At 45.8% G+C, this 18,866-nt stretch overlaps 2 protein-coding genes across 6 annotated transcripts in view; both read left to right on the forward strand.

Moving 5' to 3' along the window:
* NUP160 (nucleoporin 160) overlaps positions 1–6,428 on the forward strand; it is a 73,323-nt gene extending 66,895 nt beyond the window's left edge. The window contains 3 exon segments of one of the 2 annotated variants that reach the window (NM_001132595.2): positions 1,344–1,469; positions 4,081–4,185; positions 5,332–6,428. In NM_001132595.2, coding sequence (NP_001126067.2) covers positions 1,344–1,469; positions 4,081–4,185; positions 5,332–5,421 — 321 coding nt within the window. In that variant the 3' untranslated portion in view covers positions 5,422–6,428. 2 annotated transcript variants of the gene reach the window in all.
* Positions 6,429–17,056: 10,628 nt separating this feature from the next.
* Positions 17,057–18,866, forward strand: part of FNBP4 (formin binding protein 4) — a 49,932-nt gene continuing 48,122 nt past the window's right edge. The window contains exon 1 of one of the 4 annotated variants that reach the window (XM_024255129.3): positions 17,057–17,434. In XM_024255129.3, coding sequence (XP_024110897.1) covers positions 17,212–17,434 — 223 coding nt within the window. In that variant the 5' untranslated portion in view covers positions 17,057–17,211. Of the gene's footprint in view, positions 17,435–17,743; positions 18,828–18,866 lie in introns of those variants that run through there. The other 3 variants (XM_054525743.2, XM_024255131.2, XM_054525742.2) reach the window with 3 other exon arrangements.

The raw sequence follows: 18,866 nt of genomic DNA on the forward strand, positions 1-18,866 counted from the left end.
AAGTTTCATAGATTAGGAATTAGGTTAATGACTACTATTATATTCACTGAACAATGAGTTTATATTTAGAACAATGAGCATATGCATGACACAGGATTTACTCTTCATACCTCAAAAAACTCACAGGAGTCGGTGGAGTACTTTTCAAATAATATAACAGTATGGCTGGTCTGAGTGCCGTAGTGTTTACAACTAATTGAGCACAACCAGTTTCCGATTGGTTCCTTCTCCACTCCCAGTTTCACCTATTAAAAATCAAAAATGGGTTCTTAGACTGTCTGCATCAGAATTATTCAGATGGCAGTCTTCTTCAAAATACAGATTCCTCATCCTAGACTTACAGAATCAGATTATCTCAGGCTAGGAGCCAGAAATCTATATTTTAAGAAGCTCCTAATTTGATTTTGATGCATGCTAAAGTTTGAGAACTTCTGCATCTGACCCACCTTTAGTAGGATAAGGAAAGAGAAAATCTAAAGGTTAAAATCAGGAAAGTTTTTTTTTTTTTTCTTTTTGTTTTTTTTTTTCTTTTTAAAGGTAGAAAGGAGGCCGGGCACGGTGACTCATGCCTGTAAACCCAGCACTTTGGGAGGCCAAGGCAGGCAGATCACCTGAGGTCAGGAATTCAAGACCAGCCTGGCCAACATGGTGAAACCCCATCTCCACTAAAAATACAAAAATTATCTGGATGTGATGGTGCGTGCCTGTAATCTCAGCTACTCCAGAGGCGGAGGTTACAGTGATCTGAGGTTGCACCACTGCCCCCAAGCCTGGGCGACAGAGCAAGACTCTGTCTCAAAAAAATAAATAAATAGGAAAGTAGGGAAGGCAGGTAAGATGGTAAAGGTAAGATTGTGATCAAATCGGAATATAGAAAGCATACTTAATTAATAGAGCTCTTCCAAATAGAGACTTCAGATTTAAAGCTGGTGATTCTTTGAACTTCTTTTGCATTTGTCATTCATATATTTCGTATTATGTGAATATATTGTCACTTTAGTATTCAGGAAAAGTTTGTTGACTTTACAACTGTGGAAACTGAAGTGGAGAGAAGTTAAAATATGTCTTAGGTCATAAAACAGGGGAAGAAGGCTATTTAACAGATAAGGGCCTCCCAAACTGCCTAGAGGTAACAGCTCTTAGGGATTTAACTTTTTTTTTTTCCCCTAACTCCCCAGATTTGTTATCAGCTCTTATCCTAAGATACAGATGAGTAAACCAAGGCACTGATTTAATTATATTGAGAAATACAAATGTTAGGGAATCAGCCACTCAACATTCTTTGGTCAGTACTCAAGTAGGAGGGAAACAGGTACATATTCTTAATCACTGACTTTTCACAGAAGGTTGACGCTGCTGAATTGCTTCGTTTATACTTAAACTATGACCTTTTAGAAGAAGCTGTGGATTTGGTGTCAGAATATGTGGATGCTGTATTGGGAAAAGGACATCAATACTTCGGAATTGAGGTAGGCATATACAAATGGTCCCCAATTTACAATGGTTTGACTTACAATTTTTCAACTTTACAATGGTTTGAAAGTGATGAACATTTATGAGAAATCATACTTTAAAATACTCATGGCCAGGCACAGTGACTCATGCCTATAATCCCAGCACTTTGGGAGGCCGAGGCGGACAGATCACCTGAGGTCAGGAGTTCGAAACCAGCTTGGCCAACATGGTGAAGCCCCGTCTCTACTAAAAATACAAAAATTAGCCAGATGCAGTGGCATGCACCTGTAATCCCAGCTACTTGGGAGGCTGAGGCAGGACAATTGCTTGAACCTGGGAGGCAGAGGTTGCAGTGAGCCGAGATCATGCCATTGCACTCCAGCCTGGGCAACAGAGCGAGACTCCATCTCAAAAATAAATAAATAAATAATAAATAAATAAAATGCTCATACAACTGTTGAGTTTTTCACTTGCAGTGCAGTATTCAATAAGTTACACAAGATATTCAACAGTGTATTATAAAGTAGGCTTTCTGTTAGATGATTTTGCCCAACTTTATAGGTTAAGTGTCCTGAGCATGGTTAAGTAGGCTAGGCTAAGCCGTGTTGTTCATTAGGTTAGGTGTATTATATGTATTTTCAACCTATGATATTTTCAACTGATAGTGGGTTTATTGGAAAACAAACCCACCATAAGTTGAGGAACATCTATCTGTATAGGCGCATATATATATATATATGTATGTATGGTTTTTTTGTTGTTGTTTTTTTTGTTTTTTGTTTTTTTTTTTGACCGAGTCTTGCTCTGTGGCCCAAGCTGGAGTGCAGTGATACAGCCTCCGCTTACTTCCTCACTGCAGCCTCCGTCTCCCGGGTTCAAGTGATTCTCCTGCTTCAGCCTCCTGAGTAGCTGGGATTACAGGCACCTGCCACCACATCCAGCTAATTTTTTAATATTTTTAGTAGAGATGGGGCTTCACCATGTTGGCCAGGCTGGTCCCGGAACTCCTAACCTCAAGTGATCCACCCACCTCGGCCTCCCAAAGTGCTGGGATTACCCATGTGAGCCACCATGTCCGGCCTAGGCATTTCTTTTTATTATCATGCTATGTAAGGTGAGAATCTGAGAGTAAATTGAACGATATATTAGTGTATTTAACCTTTACTATCTGTAGTTATACAACTAAATATTGACACTCTAGGAATCTCTAGTCTCCTGTTTATAAAATAGGAATTTCATCTTTCTCTATCAAAATAATATGGCATTAGTTAGGATTCAGTGGAGAGAGGTAAACAAAATGGTATTGTGTGTATGCCGGGACTGTGTTAAGTCTCTACAAGCATTTTCTTATTTAATCCTTATAGCAGCCTTATGAAGAAATGTTTTAATTTTCTATTTTTTAACCCATGAGGGAACAGGCTCAGAGGTTATCACAGGCTCATACAGATGGTAAATATAATAGAAGAGCCAGGTCTAAATAGTTGTAGTTAACTACAGCTTCAACCCTCATGAAATCAGCCAGGTGCACTAGCCCACACCTGTAATCCTAGCACTTTCGGAGGTCAAGGTGGGAGGATCATTTAAACCCAGAGGTTCAAGACCAGCCTTGGCAACATAGTGAGAACCTTTATCTACAAAAAATAGAAAAAAATTGGCTGGTCATGGTGGTGCGTGCCTGTAGTCCCAGCTATGTGGGAAGCTGAGGTGGGAGGATCACATGAGCCCTGGAGGTTGAGGGTACAGTGAGCTATGATCATGCCACTACACTCCAGCCTGAGTGACAGAGTGAGACCCTGTCTGAAAAAAACAGAAAGTTGACATGAAATATTTTTTTACTTTTTTATTTTTTCCAAGACGGAGTCTCGCTCTGTCGCCCAGGCTTGAGTGCAGTGGCACGATCTCGGCTCACTGTAACCTCCGCCTCCCGGGTTCAAGCAATTCTTCAGCCTCAGCCTCCCAAGTAGCTGGGGACTACATGTGTGCCACCACACCTGGCTGATTTTTGTATTTTTAGTAGAGACGGGGTTTCACCATATTGGCCAGGCTGGTCTCGAACTCCTGACCTTGTGATCCGCCCGCCTCAGCCTCCCAAAACGTTGGAATTACAGGCCCAGCTGACCTGAATTTTTAAATATATTTAATTTAACCAAAAAAATGACAAGTTTCCCAATTGGAGAAAAGAGGGTTCCCATTATGTGCATGCACATGTATACACACAGTTTCTTGTGGTGGGGGAAAAAAATGCATTTTATTTGGCCGGGCACAGTGGCTCACTTTCGGAGGCCAAGGCAGGTGGATCACTTGAGGCCAGGAGTTCAAGACCAGCCTGGGCAACATGGTGAAACCCCATCTCTACTAAAAATAAACATAAAAAAATTAGCTAGGCATGGTGGTGCACATCTGTAGTCTAGCTACTCAGGAGGCTGAGGCACAAGAATCGCTTGAGCCCAGGAGGCGGAGGTTGCAGTGAGCTGAGATTGTGCCACTGCACTCAGCCTGGGCGACAGAACAAGACCGTCTCAAAAAAAAAAAGGGTATTTTATTCTACAGAGTCCTATGAAAGCAACTACCCAGAAGAAATGGTACACTTTGCAGACTGTTTTCAAATAAACATTTTCCTTTTAGTTTCCACTGTCCGCAACAGCCCCAATGGTGTGGCTTCCATACTCCTCTATTGATCAGCTTCTCCAAGCTCTGGGAGAGAACAGTGCCAACAGTCACAACATCGCAGTAAGTCAGCCCTTTCATGGACGTCTTCTGTAAGCCCCTGCACTAGCAGTTACACCTTACAGCTTAATCTTCAGTTCTCCGGGATTAGAAAGGGAGGACAAAAGCCTATTTTTGGCCCTTAACAAACTGCCCAGTCCCTTTATAGATACGGCAGAGGATCTAAGCAACGGGATCAAGAAAACATAATGAGGAACTGTGTAAGTGTTAATTATACAGAGACAAATGGCAAGCAGTCGGTCCGTCCTTTAAAGCTTTTAGTTTGGTAGGGCAGACCCTACAAGGTAAACAGGTACTTGAAATACAGCATGACAGGCCGGGCGCAGTGGCTCACGCCTATAATCCCAGCACTTTGGAAGGCTGAGACGGGCAGATCACCTGAGAGGTCAGGAGTTCGAGACCAGCTTTGCCAACATGGTGAAACCCCGTCTCTACTAAATATACAAAAACTAGCCAGGCATGGTGGCGGGTGCCTGTAATCCCAGCTACTCGGGAGGCTGAGGCAGGAGAATTGCTTGAACCCGGGAGGCAGAGGTTCCAGTGAGCCAAGATCGCACCACTGCACTCCATCCTAGACGGCAGAGTGAGACTCCATTCCCCCACCCTGAAAAAGAAAGAAATACAGTGTGATAAATTATCACTGTCCTGAGGGAAGTTGGCATATACAACAACATTTCTCAGGAGTCATATATTTGCTCTGCTTGCCTTAACATAAAAAACAATAGTGTTTCCTTGAGTCATTATAGTGATGGCTTATTTTGTTTACCAGTGAGATAGAGTGCCTCCTGAGCCTATCTAAAATATTAGTTCTATATTTCACTTGGCAGCTAATAACTAGTTATATCAGATGCAGCATCTCTGGTTCTGAGAAAAGAGTTAGTGATCCTTTTATTAGAAATACTGGTACGATTTCCATACTTAGAAAATTCATTCAGAAAATGAGACTGAAATGTTGTATGTAACAGAGAGGCCTAGTTTTATCAGTAGAGTCACAGAGGAGACTCCTATAACAAATGGTGATTTTATGAAGCAGAGTGGCTAACATCTTTATAAGGTGGAATCTACTTGGTGAAGTCAAAGTTATTAATAACTTCAATATTTTTCCATTGTTGAGCTGTTATGTAATGTTTTCCTTCTTTTCTCTTATAGCTGTCCCAGAAAATACTTGACAAATTGGAGGACTACCAGCAAAAAGTTGATAAGGCAACACGGGATTTATTATATCGTCGGACCTTGTGATCCGGATTGTCACCTAGCCTTTGTAACCGCTTGGTGCCTCTTAGGGCTTAAGACTACCCTACAGGAACCCTGTACTCAAGGCCGATTTTTGTAACTGTAAATGATGTGTACAACATTCAAGTCTGCATTCTGCACAAGATAGGAGGGTGGAAGAGTCAGAGGACCCTGTGCTTGCTGGTGGTGCTAACACAATTTCTGGTGTTCAACCTTGGTCTCAAATAGCTGCTCTTGTATATGATTCACAAGCTTTTTTAGAGTTTATATTTTTTTAAACTACCGAAGACATTCATTATCTGCAAATTAAGACCCACCTTCACTTTCCAAAATAGCTGAGGGTTGTTGGCTTGTAGCTGACCACCAAAAGCAGTCACTGCAAATCTTTTAATTCTTCCCTATCACCTTTTGTATTTTAATGCAATTATTTTGGTCTAGAACTGACATGTATTTTCTGTATTGTACACAAAAGCTAATAATTTTGTGTACTCTTTTATTTATTTTGGAGGTTTTGTATGATTTTCAATCAAGTATTAAATAATTTGCCTAGATTAAGCCTAAAATGATGACCAGCTAATTAAAGAAGATATTTTGAATCTGGTTCTGAGCTAAAGTTGAGTAAATTCTTAGCTAAGAAAAAATTGGAAATCCATCATCTATATTAGCAACAGATTCTCAGAGTAAATTGTTAACTTCTATGATTTATGATAATCAAGCTGGACTTGATCATACAAGTTAGTCTCATAATGTATTGGACCAAAATGTAAACTTCATTGGTCAGATTCAGAAGCATTCATGCTCACAAGTTTTGGGAAAGTGAAAAATAATAAAATCATCTTGGATTTTATTCTATATATTAAAATTTATCTTTTAAGGAAACGATCTGTATACTACTTGCTTGTATAGCCTTTTGACCCTTCTTGAGTTTTTCATAAGCCTTTAATTTTTATACTTTCAATACCATATTTACATTATATACTTTAATTAACAATGTGAGTTTCTCTGTGGTACTGTTGATACTGAGGTGTGTGTTTCTTTTTTTTTCATTTTAGCTCTACTATGATTAATATGAGGCATTTCATGCAATTAGGGACTGGGAGAGCCCCTGTCCTCCCAGCTCTCTAAACCTGTGGCTTTCAGTGACAGTAAGAAAGACATTTTGACCTACATACACATATATAATCAAAAGAAAAGTTTCACAAAATTTGTATCCTCACCTACTGTGTATCCTGATGTTTTCATGAGTGACTAATGGATCATAACTCATAGTATGAAAACATCAAGGGCCAGGCGTGGTGGCTAACTCCTATAATCTCAGCACTTTGGGAAGCTGAGGCAGGCGGATCACTTGAGATCAGGAGTTCAAGACCAACATGGCAAAACCACATCTTTCAAAAAAAAAAAAAATTAGCTGGTCACAGTGGTGCATACCTGTAGCCCCAGCTACTAGAGGGGCTGAGGCAGAAAGATGGCTTGAGTCTAGGAGGTAGAGGTTGCAGTGAGCCTTGAGCATGCCACTGCACTCCAGCCTGGGCGACAATGAGACCAAACCCTATTGTAGCCATTTCTGGAGGGCAAGAAGTAGTGAGAGACTAGCCCTATTCCAGAAACCCCCACTCCCCCCATTTGTGTTGCTGATCAATGCAGTGGTTTCCATGGTGGCAGTTCACAAGATGCTGACCAACTTTTCCTGTGCTTGTTGTTTAGGTTCAAGGCCTAGAACCCATGCTCAACCCAGCCCAGCTCTTCTGTCCATTGTCTTCTACCTTCCTCATTTTGAGTCCCGACCAGAACAGAGCATGCCCCCAATCCTTCCACTTCACTTTTCTCACAGCTTTGAGTCTGCTTTTTTTTTTTTTTCAGGTGGAGTTTCACTCCTGTTACCCATGCTGGAGTGCAGTGGCGTGATCTCCACTCACCGCACCTTCCGCCTCGCGGGTTCAAGTGATTCTCTGCCTCAGCCTCCCGAGGAGCTGGGATTACAGGCATGCGCCACCACGCCCAGCTAATTTTGTATTTTTAGTAGAGACAAGGTTTTTCCATGTTGGGCAGGCTGGTCTTGAACTCCCAACCTCAGGTGATCTGCCCACCTCAGTCTCCCAAAGTGCTGGGATTATAGGGGAATTGCAACAGAGAAAGTAATTCATGGCCAGGCGCAGTGGCTCACGCCTGTAATCCCAGCACTTTGGGAGGCTGAGGCGGGCAGATCACGAGGTCAGGAGTTTGAGACTAGTTGACCAAGATGGTGAAATCCCGTCTTTACTAAAAAAAAAAAAAAAATGCAAAAATTAGCCAGGTGTGGTGGTGTGCACCTGTAATCCCAGCTACTCAGGAGGCTGAGGCAGAAGAATCGCTTGAACCTGGGAGGCAGAGGTTGCAGTGAGCCGAGATCTCGCCATTGCACTCCAGCATGGAATAAGAGTGAAATTCTGTCTTTTTTCAAAAAAAAAAAGAGAGAGTAATTCACGCAGAGCCAGCTGTGCGGGAGACTGGAGTTTTATTATTACTCAAATCAGTTCCCCTGAAAACTCAGGGATCGGAGTTTTTAAGGATAATTTGGTGGGTAGGGGGCCAGTGAATCAGGAGTGCTGATTGGTTGGCTTGGGGATGAACTCATAGGGAGTCGAAGCTGTTGTCTTCTTCTGAGTCAATTCCTGGGTGGGGGCACAGAACTGGTTGGCAGGTCCAGGTGGGGCCATCTGGTTGTGAGAAATGAAAAACCTGAAAAGACATCTCAAAAGGCCCATCTTAGGTTGACAACAGTGATGTTACCTTCAAGAATAATTAGGAAAGTTGCAAATCTTATGACCTCCAGAATAACAGCTGGTAATATTTAGAAATCCAGCCCCTCTCATCTTGACTTTGTGGCTGGTGGCCTTTCATTTGTTTTACAAGAACAGTTTAGCTTTTTGGGAAGGACTGTTACATAAACTACACTAAATTCATTCCCAAAGGTAGTTTGGCCTATGCCTAGGAATGAATGAACAAGGACAGTTTAGAGGTTAGAAGCACGATAGGGTCACTTAGGTCTGACACCTTTCACTGTCATAATTTTCTGAGTTAATGATTTTTGCAAAGACAGTTTCATAACGAATCTAGCCTGAAAATGCATTTTATATCATTTTTTCTCTTTTTTCCCTAGTTTCAATATGTAACCTTGAAGCTTGCTGCAGAAATCTTTTTTCTTCTCCTTAGTCTTAAAATATTAGCCTTGAAATGTACTTTCTTTGAAATATCATGTTCCTCCCTTTCTCACCATACACTCCATTATACCATGCACATTTATCTAACTGCATGCTTGTATCTAATTATGTGCTTACCCAGGGGCTAATCTCGAGACAGACCGAGCATGGAGACCCAGCTGCAAAAATCCAGAGATTACCTCAAGGTAGTTAGTCTACAATACCACCCGGCCATTGTTGAGATGACACCAGTGCCTGCACTCCAGGTGACAGACCCAAGATAGCCACCAAAACGAGACACATGGACCTTGTACTCAGCACAGCGCCTGCATGCCACCAATATCATTTCCCTTTTTAAACCCTTGCCTTCTCCCCAGAAATTTGAAGTGGTTGCTTTGGATGTGAATCTAGCCACTTCCCCATTGCTAGTTTTGGTATTTCTTTCTACCATACCTTGCTCTTGTTTCAGGGCTCTCCAAGTGGCGAGCCACCAGACCTGCACTCACTTACATAAGTATGGTTACTACAGTTAATCATACTGTATTGTACACTTGAAATTGGCTAAGATAATATATTTTAAGGCTTCTCACCATACACAAACAAAAAGGTAACTATATGAGGTGGTGGATATGTTAATTGACTTTGTCAAAAGACAAATTGCAACAAATTTAGTTTAAAGATTTTTTTTTCTTTTTTTCTAGATGGAGTCTTGCTTTGTCACCCAGGCTGGATGGGAGTGGCGCAACCTTGGCTCACTGCAACCTCTGCCTCCTGGGTTTAAGCAATTCTCCTGCCTCAGCCTCCCAGGTAGCTGGGACTACAGGTGGGCACCACCATGCTGGGCTAATTTTTGTATTCTTAGTAGAGACGGGGTTTCACCATGTTGGCCAAGTTGGTCTCAAACTCTTGACCTCATGATCCGCCCACCTCAGCCTCCCAAAGTGCTGGGACTACAGGCATGAGCCACTGTGCCCAGCCTAAAGATCTTAATTAGCTTTTATTTATCACTTGTGTGAACTGGGCAACACTTCCTTCCATAAAATAGAATGAGTGTTCCAACAAGCTAAACAGAGGACAGAGACAGGCTAAGGAAAGCAGAAAACAACAAAACACAGCTTGGTGGCTTCCTTTTTTTATTTAGACAGGGTCTTGTTCTCACACCCCAGATGGACTGCAGTGGCACAATCACGGCTCACTACAGGCTGGACCTCCAGGGCTCAGTTGATTCTCCTGCCTCAGCCTTCAGAGTAGCTGGGACTACAGGCAAATTTGCATTATTTTGGCTGGGCGCAGTGGCTCACGCCTGTAATCCCAGCACTTTGGGAGGCCAAGGTGGGTGGATCACAAGGTCAGGAGATCGAGACCTTCCTGGCTAACACAGTGAAACCCCATCTCTACTAAAAATACAAAAATTAGCCAGGTGCGGTGGCAGGCGCCTGTAGTCCCAGCTACTCGGGAGGCTGAGGCAGGAGAATGGCGTGAACCCGGGAGGCGGAGCTTGCAGTGAGCCGAGATCGCGCCACTGCACCCCAGCCTGGGAGACAAAGCAAGACTCCGTCTCAAAAAAAAAAAAAAAAATTTATTATTTTTTGTAGAGATGGAGTTTTGCCATGTTGCCCAGGCTGGAGATGGTTTCAAAGTTACTTTCCTTGTAAAGGTTAAAACAGAGAGGATTTCCTTATGCTGACTAAAGCTGGCCTGTTTGGGGACTTGGCTATTATCTCTGTCTCCTGATTTCCCAGATGGTGACATAAACAACTTCATTTCTTTTTTTTAATAGAGATGGGGTCTTGCTATGTTGCCCAGGCTGGTCTTGAAATCCTGGACTAAAGTGATCCTCCCACCTCAGCCTCCCAAAGTGCTGGGATTACAGGCATGAGCCATCATGTCCAGCCAAACAACTTCTTTAATTTAATGATATGGAACTCTAGCATGAGTAACTCCATTTGGGTATGGTCTGTTGGGGCCTAGTACAGGAGCTCAGTCGAAAATAATGGCCTCCTATACTTTTTTTTTTTTTTTAAGACGGAGTTTTGCTCTTATCACCCAGGCTGGAGTGCAATGGCGTGATCTCAGTTCACTGCAATCTCCACCCCCCAGGTTCAAGCCAGTCTCCTGCCTCAGCTTCCTGAGTACCTGAGATTACAGCCACATGCCAACACGCCCGGCTACTTTTTGTATTTTTAGTAGAGATGGGGTTTCACCATGTTGGTCAGGCTGGTCTTGAACTCTGGACCTCAGGTGATCCACCTGCCTCAGCCTCCCGAAGTGCTGGGATTACAGGCATGAGCCACCGTGCCCCGACTTGCCTCCTATAAATTTCTTTCTTTTCTTTTTTTTTTTTTTAAAGATGGAGTCTCGCTCTGTTACCAGGCTGGAGCGCAATGGCACCATCTCGGCTCACTGCAACCTCCGCCTCCTGGGTTCAAGTGATTCTCCTGTCTCAGCCTCTGGAGAGCAGCTGGGACTACAGGCACACGCCACCACGCCCAACTAATTTTTGTATTTTTAGTAGAGACGGGGTTTCACCATGTTGGCCAGGATGGTCTCGATCTCTTGACCTTGTGATCTGCCCGCCTCGGCGTCCCAAAGTGCTGGGATTACAGGCATAAGCCACCGTGCCCGTCCAACCTCCTGTAAATTTTATTGAACGACTGATGGTGGTAATCATTTCATTATGTATATGTACATCAAATCATATTATATACCTTAAATATATACAATTTGTATCAATTATGCCTCAATAAAGCTAGGGAAAAAAGCCAATGGTTATCAACTCTGGCTAAGCATTAGAATAATCTCAGGAGCTTTTTAAAAAAGCAAGCTGGTTGCAGTTCATTACAACTATAATCCCAGCACTTTGGGAGGCTAAGGTGGACGGCTTGAGGCCAAGAGTTTGAGTCTATCCTGGGAAACAAAACAAGACCCTATCTTTACCTAAAAATAAACTGGCAGCTGGGCACGGTAGCTCGCGGCTGTAATCCCAGCACTTTGGGGAGGCCGAGACAGGTGGATCACCTGAGGTTCAGGGGTTTGAGACCAGCCATGGCCAACATGGTGAAACCCCATCTCTACTAAAAATACAAAAATTAGCCAGGCGTGATGGCACACACCTGTAATCCCAGCTACCTGGGAGGCTGAGGCAGAATCGCTTGAACCCCGGAGGGAGGCAGAGGTTGCAGTGAGCTGAGATCACACCATTGCACTCCAGCCTGGGCGACAAGAACGAAACTCCATCTCGAAATAAATAAGTACATAAACTGGCAAACTGCAATGGCTCATGCTTGTGATCCCAGTGCTTTGGGAGACTGAGATGGGCAGACAGCTTGAACCCAGGAGTTCCAGACCAGCACAGACAACATGGCAAAACCCTATCTCTACCAAAAATTTAAAAATTAGCTGAGATTGGTGGCATGCACCTGTAGTCTCAGCTTCTTGGGAGGCTGAGGTGGGATGATCCCTTAAGCCTCAAGAGGAAAAGGCTGCAGTGAGCCATGATCATGCCATTGTACTCCAGCCTGGGCAACAGAGCAAGACCCTGTTTCAAAAATAAATGATGACATTAAAATAAAGCACATTGAAATAGGTCCTGGACTCCCACCCCACTCCAACTGATTCAGATTTTTATATCGCTTTAATGCCCTCCAGATGGTTGAGAACCCTTGGTATAAGCATAAACAACCATCACCTCCAGAAATGTATGTTTCCCCCAAGGAAAACAGCCTTTCACATTTCTATACATTTTGGTTTAGCTCATAATCTCAACTTAGTTCCAGCCAGTTTTATAATATAACCTGTACTTTTGTATAGACAAAAGGATCATTAATAGTAATAATAGCTGCTCTCAGGTAACAACTAATTGGGGCCAGTGTTGCAGGCGGTAAAGGAACTTACCATGACAGTCATAGGTAAACAAAGGCTGATAGTATAAACATACATTGCAAGGATGCAACAGGCAGGCACTACGAGAGGAGCTGATTACAAGGAGACAAATGCTTGCTGGGGATTTTACAGAATGGTGCTTATGCTGGAGAGGGCTACACGCAGTATTGATAATGCCAAGGTTGCAATGAGCTAACTTGCATTATTCTATCAGCCAAGGCTCTGGTGATAAGTTGAGCATAGGAAGATTGTGAGTTACTTGCACAGAAGGACTATGTCCTGGATCATGAAGAAAGGCAGACTTAGAGCTTATCTACTTTTTCTTTTTGTTCTCCCCTACTCCTGACAGCCTGACTCCTTTTCCCTTATTAGGACTCCACAGGTACTAGTGTTTATTTTTTTCCAGGTGCAATGCAAAGGTCTTAAAACTATGATACAGGCTGGGCGTGGTGGCTTACGCCTGTAATCCCAGCACTTTGGGAGGCCAAGGCAGGTGGATCACCTGAGGTCAGGAGTTTGAGACCAACTTGGCCAACATGGTGAAACCCCATCTCTACTAAATATACAAAAATTAGCCGGACGTGGTGGCGCACACCTGTAGTCCCAGCTACTTGGGAGGCTAAGGCAGGAGAATCACTTGAACCTGGGAGGTGGAGGTTGCAGTGAGCCGAGATCACGCCACTGCATTCCAGCCTGGCAACAGAGCAAGACTCTGTCTCAAAAAAACTATAATACAATTTAAATTTCACAACAACCCTATGGATCTATGGATACTGGTACTAATGTATTTTGTGGTTGCAAAAACAAGTTTAGGGATGTTAAGAAACTTGTCTAAGCCTTCATATCTGGAAGGTACTGAAGAAAAGTTTTCAATCCAGATGTTGGCCTCAAAGTTCCTGTACAAAACTCCTTATTTTACTGTGTCTTTCCTCATTAAACAAATTAGAAAACTGCTAACAGCTTTTTTTTTTTTTTTTTTTTTTGAGATGGAGTCTCGCTCTATCCCCCAGGCTGGAGTGCAATGGTGTGATCTCAGTTCACTGCAAACTCTGCCTCCCAGGTTCACGGCATTCTCCTGCCTCAGCCTCCCCAGTAGCTGAGACTACAGGCGCCCGCCACCGTGCCTGGCTAATTTTTTGTATTTTTTTTAGTAGAGACGGGATTTCACCGTGTTAGCCAGGATGGTCTCGATCTCCTGACCTTGTGATCTGCCCACCTCGGCCTCCCAAAGTGCTGGCATTACAGGTGTGAGCCACCGCGCCCGGCCTGCTAATAGCTTTAAAACAGCAAATTCTTGGCCTGGCACAGTGGCTCAGGCCTGTAATCGCAGCACTTTGGGAGGCCAAGGCAGGTGGATCACGAGATCAGGAGATCGAGACCATCCTGGCTAACACGGTGAAACCCTGTCTCTACTAAAAATACAAAAACATTAGCGGGGCGTGGTGGTGGGCGCCTGTAGTCCCAGCTACTCGGGAGGCTGAGGCAGGAGAATGGCGTGAACCCGGGAGGCAGAGCTTGCAGTGAACCAAGATCGCGCCACTGCACTCTAGCCTGGGTGACAGAGCGAGACTCCGTCTCAAAACAAAAAAAAAACCCAGCAAATTCTTCAGGCCGGGCACCGTGGCTCACGCCTGTAATCCTAGCACTCTTGGAAGCCGAGGCGGGTGGATCACCTGAGGTCAGGAGTTTGAGACCAGCCTGGCCAACATGGCGAAAACTCGTCAACTAAAAATGCAAAAAATTAGTAGGGGGTGGTGGTGGGTGCCTGTAATTCCAGCTACTCGGGAGGCTGAGGTAGGAGAATCGCTTGAACCTGGGAGTCGGAAGTTGCAGTGAGCTGAGATCGTGCCATTGCACTCCAGCCTGGGTGACAAGAGCAAAACTCCCTCTAAAAAAAAAAAAAAAAAAATTAGGCCAGGCACCGTGGCTCACACCTGTAATCCCAGCACTTTGGGAGGCTGAGGCAGGCAGATCACTTGAGGTCAGGAGTTCAAGACCAGCCTGGCCAACATGGTGAAACCTCATCTCTACTAAAAATACAAAGATTAGTGGGGGTGATGGCATGCGCCTGTAGTCCCAGCTACTCCGGAGGCTGAGGTGGGAGAATCGCTTGAACCCACGAGGTGGAGGTTGCAGTGAGCCTGTAGCAGGACGAGCCGCAGACAAAACTCCTCAGACACCGAGTTAAAGAAGGAAGGGGTTTATTCAGCCGGGGGCATCGGCAAGACTCCTGTCTCAAGAGCCAAGCGGCCCGAGTGAGCAATTCCTGTCCCTTTTAAGGGCTCACAACTCTAAGGTGGTGCGCATGAGAGGGTTCGTGATCGACTGAGCAAGCAGGAGGTATGTGACTGGGGGCTGCGTGCACCGGTAATTAGATCGGAACAAAACAGGATAGGGATTTTCACAGTGCTTTTCTATATGATGTCTTTAATCTATAGATAACATAACCGATTAGGTCAGGGGTCAGTCTTTAACTACCAGGCCCAGGGTGTGGCGCCGGGCTGTCTACCTGTGGATTTCATTTCTGCCTTTTAGTTTTTACTTTTTCTTTCTTTGGAGGCAGAAATTGGGCATAAGACAATATGAGGGGTGGTCTCCTCCCTTAAGCCAAGATCGCACCACTGCCCTCCAACCTGGGCAACTCTGTATACAAAATAAAAATCTGTAATCTCAGCACTTTGGGAGGCCAAGGTAGACAGATCATGAGGTCAGGAGATCTAGACCAGCCTGGCCAATATGGTGAAACCCCATCTCTACAAAGATACAAAAAATTAGCCAGGCAAGGTGCTGCGCACCTGTAGTCCCAGCTACTCAGGAGGCTGAGGCAGCGGAATCGCTTGAACCTGGGAGGCAGAAATTGCAGTGAGCCAAGATCGTGCCACCGCACTCCAGCCTGGCGACAGAAGCTCTCTCAAAAATAAATTAATTAAAATTAAAATTAAAAAAGTAGCCCGGGCACGGTGGCTCACGCCTATAATCCCAGCACTTTGGGAGTCCAAGGCGGGTGGATCACCTGAGGTCAGGAGTTCAAGACCAGCCTGACCAACATGGCAAAACCCTGTCTCAACTAAAAATACAAAAATTAGCCAGGCGTGGTGGTGGGCGCCTGTTATCTCAACTACTGGGGAGGCTGAGGCAGGAGAGTCGCTTGGACCTGGAGGGCAGAGGCTGCAGTGAGTCGAGATTGCGCCATTGCACTCCAGCCTGGGCAACAGAGCAAGACACCGTCTCAAAAAAAAATGGCTTTAGCCCAGGAGTTTGAGGCTGCAGTCGGCTATAATCATGCCACGTTACTCCAACCTGGATGACAAAGCAAGACACTTTTAAAAATAAAATTAGAAATAATCATTTTAAAAGAGAATCAAATGCAATTCTACGTGTACAGTGCTTGGTGACTGACACATAGAGCTCAGTAAGTATTAGGTATTTTTAGTGGGAACTGAGCTGCTGCGGATATAAAAATAAATACCACTCGCATTCTTTAGTTTAGAGGGGAGACGGATGTCAACAGGATGTCAAGTGCGAGGGAGAGGCTGGGCAGGAGAGGTCACGCCTGCACTGCGTCTGCATTGCGCCCTGATGAAAGAATAAAAGACTTTCATCATGTGATGCAGTAATTATTCCAGCCAGTGCAAAGGAAAAGTGAGGGAGGTGATGCTCCAAGTGGCGGGCTCCAGCGGTAGGAGACGGGAGAGGGGGCAGTGTTAAAGCAAGGGTAAATTAAAGCATGTTGACGATAGTGGTACAAAACTGGTAAGGTTTCTGTATCCCATCCCAACAATTTTAGGCTTTTTCCTTGTAGGTAGTGGAATATCTCGTGATTTTTCCCAGCCAATAAGCGAGAAAATATGAGACATCTATTTGTGTGCTGCAGGAAATTACAAAAGCGTAAAAGATCCACTGTCCCATTTAATGTTCAATGCTATACCCAAAGTAAGCCACAATAATCAGGGCGAAACGTGGGGAAGGGCTCGGAAAACAGCATACCTTTCTCTTTTTTCTTTTTTTGAGACAGTCACTCTGTCGCCCAGGGTGGGGTGCAGTGGCGCGATCTCGGCTCACTGTAACCTCTGCCGCCGGGTTCATGCGATTCGCCTGCCTCAGTCTCCCGACTAGCTAGGATTACAGGCGCCTGCCACCGCGCCCGACTAAATTTTTTGTATTTTTAGTAGAGACGGGGTTTCACCACTTGGACAAGCTGGTCTTGAACTCCTGACCTCGTGATCCACCCGCCTCGGCCTCCCAAAGTGTTGAGATTACAGGCGTGAGTGCGCTCGGCCCAGCAGCACACCTCTCTAGAAGACAGACAACATGAAACGCTCTGCCGAGAACAGCCACAAGATGGAGGACAACCGGGCAAAGAAAAGGCTTGAGGAAAGCGCATGGGTGGAACCCGACGGAAGTGGGGAAGTCGTTCTAATTCAGGCCCTACCGCACTATTGGCTGGACTCACCCTTTTTCCTTTTCCATTGGCCACCGGTACCTTCTCTGGGTCAAAACAGCCAATCGCCTAGCGCAGTTGGTAATCCCGCCCTTCCTCCTGGTGAGGAAGAGCCAGAAGAGCCGAAGGGCCCGAGGCGCTTGCGCAAGCGCGTGCTCCGCCGGTTGAAAGCGGATCCGGGCTGGAGGCGGTGTCGCGGTGCATGAATATTGATTACGCGTCGCAGCGCCCAGCGCCCAGTGCCCGCCCCTCTCGGCCGCTCGACGCTCGCTGCTCGCGCTCGGGCTCGCGATGGGGAAGAAGTCCCGGGCGGTACCCGGCCGTAGGCCCATTCTGCAGCTCTCTCCGCCGGGTCCTCGGGGCAGCACGCCGGGCCGGGACCCGGAGCCGGAACCCGACAGTGAACCGGACTCAACGGCGGCGGTCCCCAGCCAGCCCGCCCCGTCGGCGGCGACGACCACCACCGCGGTGACTGCCGCCGCGGCCTCGGACGACTCGCCTTCAGAAGGCAAGGGTGCGCGGGGGGACCTGAACTCGAGCTCAGGGCTTGCGGCCTAGGCTCCTCACGGCGCCTGGCCAGACTCGGCGAGGGAGGCGGGCGAGGTCGGCTTCCGAGGCCTGCCTGCTGCGGGCCTGCAGGCGAGGCGACCCTGGGCTCCGGGCCGCAGAAGGGCCAGGCCGAGTTCGGCGCCCTTGGCCCGGGCCAAGCCCGAGGCGCCATCTGTGGTGCAGGGCTTGCCCCAGGAACGTTTGAAATATGACCGAAGTTTGGGCACCCTGAGTCTCCCAGACGCCCCGGGTCGGTTTTGGGTAACGCAGAGGTTGGATGTGAGGATGAGTTTCCGCGTGCGCGGCCTGTGACTGTGGACCAGGCCTCCACACGTCATCTGCCTCTTTTCGGTTTTGTCGAAACGGGGATAGAGACGTTTAGAAAAAGCTCTTAATATTCCAGCCAGTAAGCATCCCCACACTAGCAAAACCCCACACTAGCAAATTTCCTGGAGAAATGGAGCTGGTAGGTTCCTAAGTATTTGTGTGGTTCTCACTGGAGTGGTGCTTGGATTAAAAGTGACTCCAGGGCTAGGCGCCGGAGGAGCCGCGACCGTTTCAGATGTTCAGAGATCACGCTGGGTGGTTAATTGGAAAAAATCCGCAATAGCAGTGTTTGGTGTGTCTTGTAAAGGTCCTATCATAGCCTGGAGAATACTTACTGTTTTTGTATGTATTTGTAAGTATTGCAGATGTAACTTTTTAAGAGTTTTGTTTTGTTTTTTCGAGACAAGGTCTCAATCTGTCGCCCAGGCTGGAGTGCAGTGGCACGATCTTGGGCTCACTGCAACCTCCACGTCCCGAATTCAAGCGATCCTCCCGCCTTAGCCTCCTGGGTAGCTGGGGCTACAGGACCCTGCCACCATGCCCGGCTAATTTTTGCGTTTTCAGTAGAGACGGAGTTTCTTCATGTTTCCGGGGCTGGTCTCGAACTCCAGGGCTCAAGCGATCATTACAGGCAAGAGCCACCGCGCCCGGCCATGCAGATGTATTAATAATTTTTATTTACCATGGTAAGAGTCTTCTCTTGATGTTGAAGTTTGTAGGCAGATGAAAGACTCCAGGACACGGTGACTCATACCTGTAATCCCAGCACTTTGGGAGGCCGAGGTAGGCGGATTACTCGAGGTCAGGAGTTTGACCAGCCTGGGCGACAAGAGCGAAACTCCATCTCAAAAAAAAATAATAAAGATTCCAGCTCTGTGTGTTTATCATCTCCCAATTATTTGGGTCAATGAAATGTCCTTTTTTTTTTTTTGAGATGGAGTCTTCCTCTGTGGCCCAGGGCTGCAGTAACCTCTGCCTCCTGGGTTCAAGCGATCCTCCTGCCTCAGCCTCCCGAGTAGCTGGGATTACAGGCAAGTGCCATCACGCCCAGCAATTTTTTTTTTTTTTTT

This window comes from Pongo abelii, chromosome 9 (assembly GCF_028885655.2).
Source record: "Pongo abelii isolate AG06213 chromosome 9, NHGRI_mPonAbe1-v2.0_pri, whole genome shotgun sequence".
NCBI classification, from domain to species: Eukaryota; Metazoa; Chordata; class Mammalia; order Primates; family Hominidae; genus Pongo; species Pongo abelii.